Raw genomic sequence first — 8,011 nt, forward strand, 5'->3', positions numbered from 1 at the left:
AAGTAAAGAGACTTGCCGGTAACGAGATTGAACAAGGTATCGGGATACCAACGATCGAATCTTGGGCAAGTATCGTACCGATAGACAAAGGGAATTGTATACGGGATTGATTGAATCCTTGACATCGTGATTCATCCGATGAGATCATCGTGGAGCATGTGGGAACCAACATGGGTATCCAGATCCCGCTGTTGGTTATTGACCGGAGAGTTGTCTCGGCCATGTCTGCATGACTCCCGAGCCCGTAGGGTCTACACACTTAAGGTTCGATAATGCTAGGGTTATAGGGAAAGTATGTACGCGGTTACCGAATGTTGTTCGGAGTCCCAGATGAGATCCCGGACGTCACGAGGAGTTTCGGAATGGTCCGGAGGTAAAGATTTATATATGGGAAGTCCCGTTTTGGTCACTGGAAAAGTTTCGGGTGCTATCAGTAACATACCGGGACCACCGGAAGGGTTCTGGGGGTCCACCAGGTGGGGCCACCAGCCCTAGAAGGCTGCGTGGGCCAAGTGTGGGAGGGGACCAGCCCCAGGTGGGCTGGTGCACCCCCCCACCACCACCAAGGCCCAAGGCGCAAGGGAGAGTGGGAGGGGGCAAACCCTATGTCCAGATGGGCCTCAAGGCCCACCCTAGGTGCGCCCCCCTCTCTCCCCCCTTGGCCGCCACCCTAGATGGGTTTTGGGGCTGCCGCCACCCCTAGGGAGGGAACCCTAGATGGGTGCGCAACCCCTCCCCTTCCCCTATATATACTTGAGGTATTGGGGGCTGCAAGACACACGAGATCATCTCCCTCTTGGCGCTGCCCTACCTCTCTTCCTCCTCGTTTCTCGTAGTGCTTGGCGAAGCCCTGCTGGAGTTCCGCGCTCCTCCACCACCACCACGCCATCGTGCTGCTGCTGGATGGAGTCTTCCCCAACCTCTCCTTCTCCCCTTGCTGGATCAAGGCGTGGGAGACGTCACCGGGCTGCACGTGTGTTGAACACGGAGGCGCCGTTGTTCGGCGCTTAGATCGGAATCAACCGCGATCTGAATCGCTGCGAGTACGACTCCTTCATCCGCGTTCTTGCAACGCTTCCGCTTAGCGATCTACAAGGGTATGTAGATGCACTCCCCTTCCCTCGTTGCTAGATTACTCCATAGATTGATCTTGGTGATGCGTAGAAAATTTTAAATTTCTGCTACGATCCCCAACAGAACTAATCACTATTACCGCTTGGTACTTATGGTGGGATAGACATAGGCTGGTCCATGAAGGAAAGTTTCAAGATGCTCAGCAAACTTCTATGGGTATCCGTACTATAGCGGCAAACTTTGTTAATGCTTTCTCACCAAATGCAGTCAGTAAAAGAGGGGCATGGACTAGACCTCCAATGGTTTTCGTGAAGCTTAATGTGGATGCATCTTTTGATCATGACTTGCTTAAGGGCACCGCTGGTGCTGTTCTCAAAGATGTTAAAAGGAAAATTCATTGTTGGCGGAAACTGAAAGGTTGATTGGTGTGTTGATACCTTGACAGCAGAAGCTTTGGCTCTAAGGTTCAGATTATCTCTCGCCCATAAGGCGGGTTGCAATCGCTTTGTCATTAATGCTGACAATATGGAAGTCATTAATACCATGAATAATGGAGGACGTTCAGCAGAAGCGGCGGCGGCAGTGTTTGCTGATTGTTATTTTTTAGCATGCGATTTTTCTCTTACTAGTTTTGAGCATTGTAATGGGGAAGCGAATAAGGTAGCTCATGAACTTGCCAGATTAGCTAAATTTTCTGAGACAAGGCATTGGTTTGAGGAGCTTTTGGTCGAAATTGTACAACCTCTAATAGACGATGTAACCGTCATTTCTAATTAATAAAGTTGGTTGTTTTTTTTTAAGCAGAGCCGTTATTTGACCGAGTAACTGTAGAGAACAATTCTTATATTTTCTCCCTCCTCCGGACCAGTTCAAGCTCAAGAGCACCAAGCCGCCACCAGGGATGAGAAAACACTGGCGGTTCTTACGCGACGCTGACCGGGACACAAGTTCTCCGCTTCCTCCTCGGAACCCTGCGGCGCATCTGAAAACTCCCCACAGCGTGCTTGGTGTGAGCGAGGAGCGCGGGCACCGTACAGTTCGGTTTAACACAATAACCTGCTGTTCGTCGTTGCTACCTCCCGGGCTTGTTTCTGACATCACGCTACTGCTGTGTTTGTAAATTGTAATCGTATACTCAACCCGTTTGACCAGGCCACAGGGATCCGTAATCATCACCCTGATCACCCACCATTTTTCTGCCCATTTACTTCCCGACCCCACACGATCTGACCATGCAACCACCACGGTTAAAAACGCAACATCAACGTACCATCCATCACACAACGACGCCGGCGTCGCCCTCGCCCCTACCAACACTGCGATCCGGAACATTCCCATCCCGCTCGACGAAATCCAGCGCCGTCGACTGGCGGCCTGCCAGGTGCACGCGCTGAAAAGCGCTCCGGTCGCCGTCCGGCGACCCATCCATCCTCATATTCCCCGCCACTCCCACTCGCGAGCTCGCGCGGCCGGACGGGGTCAACACGTCGCGCTCCTCCGCGGGTCAGATGGATGGAGTGCCCGGGGGCGCGCGCCAGGGGTCGGTTCGCGCGCGGAACATCTCCGCCTTTCGGTGGAGGCGCGGCCCCGGCCATGGATCGTGCGAGATCTTTGCGCTGCCGTCGTGGGAGCTAGCTGGCCCGCTGGCGTGCGCGGGACGTGACCGATCGATCGATCGCCCGACGTGTCGCGCCGGGGAGGCGGGGAGCGGAGCCGTCGCCCGTCGGCTCGGATCAGCCGCGTCGATCGACGTGCGGGTTTCCCGGCTCGGCGACGAAGTGCTGAGATATATTCCTGGGTTGTGGTGCGTGTATTTTCAGGGGATTTTTAGGGGTTTTGCCTCGCCTTTTTTCCCCGGCAAGGTCAAATGCCACATATATTAGCCTATTCTAGTTTTTTATACTTCTTTCTCTTGTTGTTTTGCCCTGTATAAACTTGGAAAATCTATGAAAATACACTGTGAGAAATAAATAATTCTCACAGTTTCAGGTCAACAAAAAAGGAACATACTATTAAATAGCACAAATCCTCTCACAATATAGCACAAAACCTTCACAAAAACACACTTAAAAGAGTGATGCTAGGCTCACGGACGGATTTTTACGGTTTTCACGGACGTGCACAGGTGACATCATTTGATTGGGATTAGGGGGTGGAAGGGCCCCATCCTCTTGTAAAAGGAAAATACATTAGTTTTATGGTGAAAGATGTATTTTAGTTTACACATGGAGTATTTCACATGTGAACATCTTCTTGAGTTAAACTCACCCGACATCTTTGTAAGCCTTTTCTATGTGAGTACAATACACACAATGCATGCCTCACCCTCTCGTCACGACACACTGAACACACCATGGACGTATTTCCTATACATGACAAAGAAAAAAAAATTGAAGGCGCCAATGACCACTTTTAATGTAAAAGCATAATGCTCTACTTAAAAAAATGCGCGTCCACAGGCTCCTATTTCTCTCCTCCCTCACGGCTATATGCTCGTGTGCCCTTTTGAGCCTTTCCGAGGTATCCTCTCTTTTCCTTCTCCTCCTCCTCCTCCGCCGATGTGTTATGTAGAAGAAGGGTTGAGAGGCGCCGGAATTCACCGCTTATTTATTAATTCATCTTTGTTCATGGTGATGTCTTCCTCATCTCTTCGATGATGGCAACACTTTGGTTCTCTTAGTAACTCCACTTTAAATAGTCTTATACCCCCTTCGGTCCTTTTTAGTTCGCATATAAGATTTGACTGAAGTCAAGCCTCGTAAAGTTTGACCAACTTCATAGAAAAACGTACCAACATTCACAATCTGAAATCAATATCAATAGATGTGTCATGACTTAAAGTTTCATATTGTATAACTTTAGCATGGCAGATGTTGATATTTTTTTATATAAATACGGTCAAACTTTGTGAAGTTTGACTTCAGAGAATTCTAATATGCAGAGTAAAAAGGACCGGAGGGAGTATCTAATATAGTGTTCCACATTGGCATTTTCCCACGCTCCGAGTTTTGACACCATAATTCCCCTTTTTGGCGCCGTCTCTCGATATTTCTCATTTTGGGTGATGGAATTCCTTTTTTTTATTTGGATCCGACACATTGTGTAACTTTGGGCGCTAGATTCATTCACTTGTCTTGTTGACTTTTTCATCACAAAAAGCGTGCTCTGCGCTTACATTTAAAACAAAAACATCTCAAACTATGAAATACGAAATTAAACCTGAGAGAGTCTAAATAAACAAACTCTATCTTTCCTGCCACCAGGCCTATGACCTATCCGTGGAATCTTTGAGGTATTCTACACATGTTCAGACATGGGGGCAGATATGATACTATTTTTCTCAGGGCCTAGCATAGTTAATTTCATGTTGAACTGGTCGGGATGCTCAAATTTGGTATAATTTGGGAAATATACCCCCTGCGGTCATTTTTAGTCAGCATATAAGTTTTGTCTGAAGTCAAAATATCCCTACTTTAACCAAACTTATAGAAGAAAGCATCAACATTCACATCGCCAACTCAATACTGTTAGATTCATTATGAAATGAAGTTTCATAGTTCATATATTTAGTATTGTTGGTGGTGATATTTTAAAATATAAATTTAGTTAGACTTTGCAAAGTTTGACTAGACCCAAATTTAATACACGGAGTGGAAAGACCGGAGGGGGTACATGCATGAAGCTCCTCAAATTGCATCAAACCTGTGCCACTGGTGTAAACTATACAGTAGGAAACACGACGTATGCGCATTTGAGCTGGAGATTAGAAGCATACTTTCGGGGGTAAGACGTGATTTTACTGTTTGTTTTTCGTTGACCTATATATATGTATTTATTTTTCTAGTGACTCCCATGACTCGATCAATGATGGGACGTGACTTCACCAGATGCTAGTAGTTCAAACAAAGCTGTACTCCACTCCAACAAAAGACCCACGTAACAAATCCACCTCCTGCTGCCATCTTAAAAAGGAGAGGGGTGAAACGCCCGCACGTAAAGGGCGACGGTGACCGCCGTGCTTCTGTTTCGCCAACACTTGGAAAGGGCACGCGGAGAAGATTTTCATGTCAACTTCGAATCATTTCTATTTTTTGGAGTTTGGATTAAGATTTTTGTGAAGGGTCGCATGATGTTGCCTCTTCCCTAGAATTCTCGTTGACATTCTCTAGCAGTCCTCCCTGGAAAAGAGGGGAGCTTAATTAAGAGCCGTGTTTTGACCATGCCGTGACGGCTTGCCGGCACAAAACAAAAGGAGCGACGTGCAGGGCTGCGAGCGTGCAACAATGTATGGGGCAAAAGGAGAAAACAATGCAGGATGAAGTTTTGATAAAAAAAATATGCCTTTAGCTCTTTATATGGAATTTTGTGGGGAAGAGAAAAATGTTTTCTGGGCTTGAGAGTGCATGCAACGTCAAGTTTGGAGCGACGTACATACATACATACCTGAGAGTTCAGTTACTGGGAGAAAGTCAGAAAGGATGAGCAGTGAACATAGTCGAGGAAGTGCATGGTGGCGTTACTGGAGCCCAGCCCGGCGACAGTTGCCGCCGTCAGCATGGCGCCTGGCTCAGAGAAGGGCTCACACGTACAACCCTCCCGGCCCTCTCTTCACGCCACGTACCCCCTCGCCCCGCAACGTCTCTCTCTCCCTCCCTCCTTCCACCGTGACCTGACTGACCCTCCTCCGTCTATATAAATGCAGCTCCGGTGCACCGATCTTACTTGGAACTCAGACAGGCAGACCGTCGTCACACACACAGTCGCGGCGAACAGCGGCTCCCGGAATTCCCTGGTGAGAAGGGCAGAGCGATCGAGCCATCACTCCGCCGGTAGCAGATGGGGAGGCAGCCGTGCTGCGACAAGGTGGGGCTGAAGAAGGGGCCGTGGACGGCGGAGGAGGACCAGAAGCTCGTCGGCTTCCTCCTCACCCACGGCCACTACTGCTGGCGCGTCGTCCCCAAGCTCGCAGGTGAGCCGACCCCAACGCGTGCATGCCATGCATGGAACCCGTCCATCAGTCCTCTGCTCCCGCTCCGGCTTGACGTTCTCACTTGGCATGGATATGTTGCACTGTGTGCGCAGGGCTGCTGAGGTGCGGGAAGAGCTGCAGGCTGAGGTGGACCAACTACCTGAGGCCCGACCTCAAGCGGGGGCTACTCTCCGACGAGGAGCAGCAGCTCGTCATCGACCTGCACGCGCAGCTCGGTAACAGGTGCGTGTCTAGTGTAGCTCGTGTTTTAATTTGGAGTCCCGGCCTCCTGCGGTGGCCGGCGGCGCTCATGGACCATGCCCATGGCGGTGCGCGCAGGTGGTCCAAGATCGCGGCGCAGCTGCCCGGAAGGACGGACAACGAGATCAAGAACCACTGGAACACCCACATCAAGAAGAAGCTCCGCAAGATGGGCATCGACCCCGTCACCCACCGCCCGCTGGGCCAAGAGGCCCCTCCTCCCCTGCAACATCCGCCGCCGCCGCCGACCGCCACCTCGTGGCAGCAGCTGGACGGCGCGGAGCGCTCACAGCAAGCGGAGGAGGAGGACGTGAAGGCGGTCCCGCTGATCCAGCCGCACGAGGTCACGGCGGTGCCGCCCACCGCGAGCAGCAACTGCTCTGTTTCCCCTGCCTCGGTCATCTCACCGTCCTGCTCCTCCTCGTCCGCGGCGTCCGGCCTGGAGGCGGCGGAGTGGCCGGAGCCCATGTACCTCCTCGGCATGGACGGCATCATGGACGTCGGCTCCGGCTGGGACGCCGGCTTCGTCGTCCCCGGTGGCCTGGGCGTCGACCCGTTCGACCACTACTACCCGGACCCCGCCGGCTTCGACCAAGGAGCCTGGCCGTGACGCCATCGATCCTACCAGCAATGCACATAGACCGATCATAGATCCGCTTCTTTCGCCAGTTCGATCTCCCGTTCTCCCCTCCCCTAGCTAGCAGCTTAGTTCCATGTCTGAATGTTACCGCCATGCCCACCTGAGCTTTTCTTGGAACTCGGAAGAAATGCATGATCAGGCCATGCCGATCCATGCTCGGGTGTTTGCTGAATGAATCTCGATAAAGGAAGAGGAAATCCCGACGACCGTGTTGTGATGCGAGCAGGGCTGGTCTGTATCGATCCGAACGTGGTATGCGCGCGTCTCTCTTGGCGAGATCGATGGATGCGCCGCGCAAACTGCCGGCGTGAGCGTCAGCGTGGGTGTGTCAGCTTCCGAGTTTGCATGCGGCGGTGCAGGAGACTTTTTGGGTCCGAGAAGGGGCTGATGGCGCCTATTGTCATGACGCGCGCGCGTGACGACGGCCGCGTCGCCGCTTCTTTGACCTTCTTGGCAAGCATGCATGCATGCCAAGCTCGTGGTTCATTTAGTGTTACGAGGTGGTTTGTTCACCCCGTTTGTTATGTATGCTCAACTATAAAAAGTTGACTAGTTTTACAACATCCTTGCTAGCCACCGGATGTGCATACAGACACGAACAGTAGTGAGACCACACGAGAAAAAAATGCTTTCTGAAGTGCTGCTGCGCAAGTCGAGCAAGGGAAATGATAGAGTATAAAACTACTACTTTATAGGCTAGGGTTTCAAAAACTTATCAGTTTTTATTTTTTCTCAGATAACTATCAAATGGGTAGTCGGCTGTTTCAAAAAACCCAAAATCTTCGTTGTTAAAAAATTAAAAATCAGTAATTTTTTGAAACCTTAGCCTGTAAAATAGTAGCTTTTTGCTATTTACTCGAAATGGTACGAAGGGCAAAGGTTCCCTTGAACACAGAATGTTCCAGTTGCTGTTCCTCTCGTGAAATGGGCTCGTGCTTGGCTGCCACAATATTCTTCGCAGGGGGGGAGTGACAAGTGTGTGATCCGTGGCAAGGTGAGGGATTGAGGGGTCTCAGGCCAGGTGCTTCTCCTGATGGCGACCATGATGCGCTTCAGTGGATAGCTGG

General features: G+C 50.7%; 1 protein-coding gene across 1 annotated transcript; it reads left to right on the forward strand.

Annotated features, from left to right (window-relative positions):
• The first annotated feature begins 5,793 nt into the window (after nt 1–5,793).
• LOC119327479 (transcription factor MYB20-like) lies at nt 5,794–7,166 on the forward strand. Its single transcript, XM_037600579.1, has 3 exons — nt 5,794–6,043; nt 6,157–6,286; nt 6,383–7,166. Exons 1-3 carry the CDS (start codon nt 5,911–5,913, stop codon nt 6,912–6,914), a joined length of 795 nt encoding a protein of 264 aa, XP_037456476.1. The 5' UTR covers nt 5,794–5,910; the 3' UTR covers nt 6,915–7,166.
• The last annotated feature ends 845 nt before the right edge of the window (nt 7,167–8,011 follow it).

This window comes from Triticum dicoccoides, chromosome 7A (assembly GCF_002162155.2).
Source record: "Triticum dicoccoides isolate Atlit2015 ecotype Zavitan chromosome 7A, WEW_v2.0, whole genome shotgun sequence".
Taxonomy (NCBI): domain Eukaryota; kingdom Viridiplantae; phylum Streptophyta; class Magnoliopsida; order Poales; family Poaceae; genus Triticum; species Triticum dicoccoides.

Coding starts and splice junctions, on each gene's coding strand:
- LOC119327479 (XM_037600579.1), top strand. CDS start 5,911: ATGGGGAGGCAGCCGTGCTGCGACAAGGTGGGGCTGAAGAAGGGGCCG. Junction 6,044..6,156: donor CGTCGTCCCCAAGCTCGCAG/GTGAGCCGACCC, acceptor CTGTGTGCGCAG/GGCTGCTGAGGTGCGGGAAG. Junction 6,287..6,382: donor CACGCGCAGCTCGGTAACAG/GTGCGTGTCTAG, acceptor CGGTGCGCGCAG/GTGGTCCAAGATCGCGGCGC.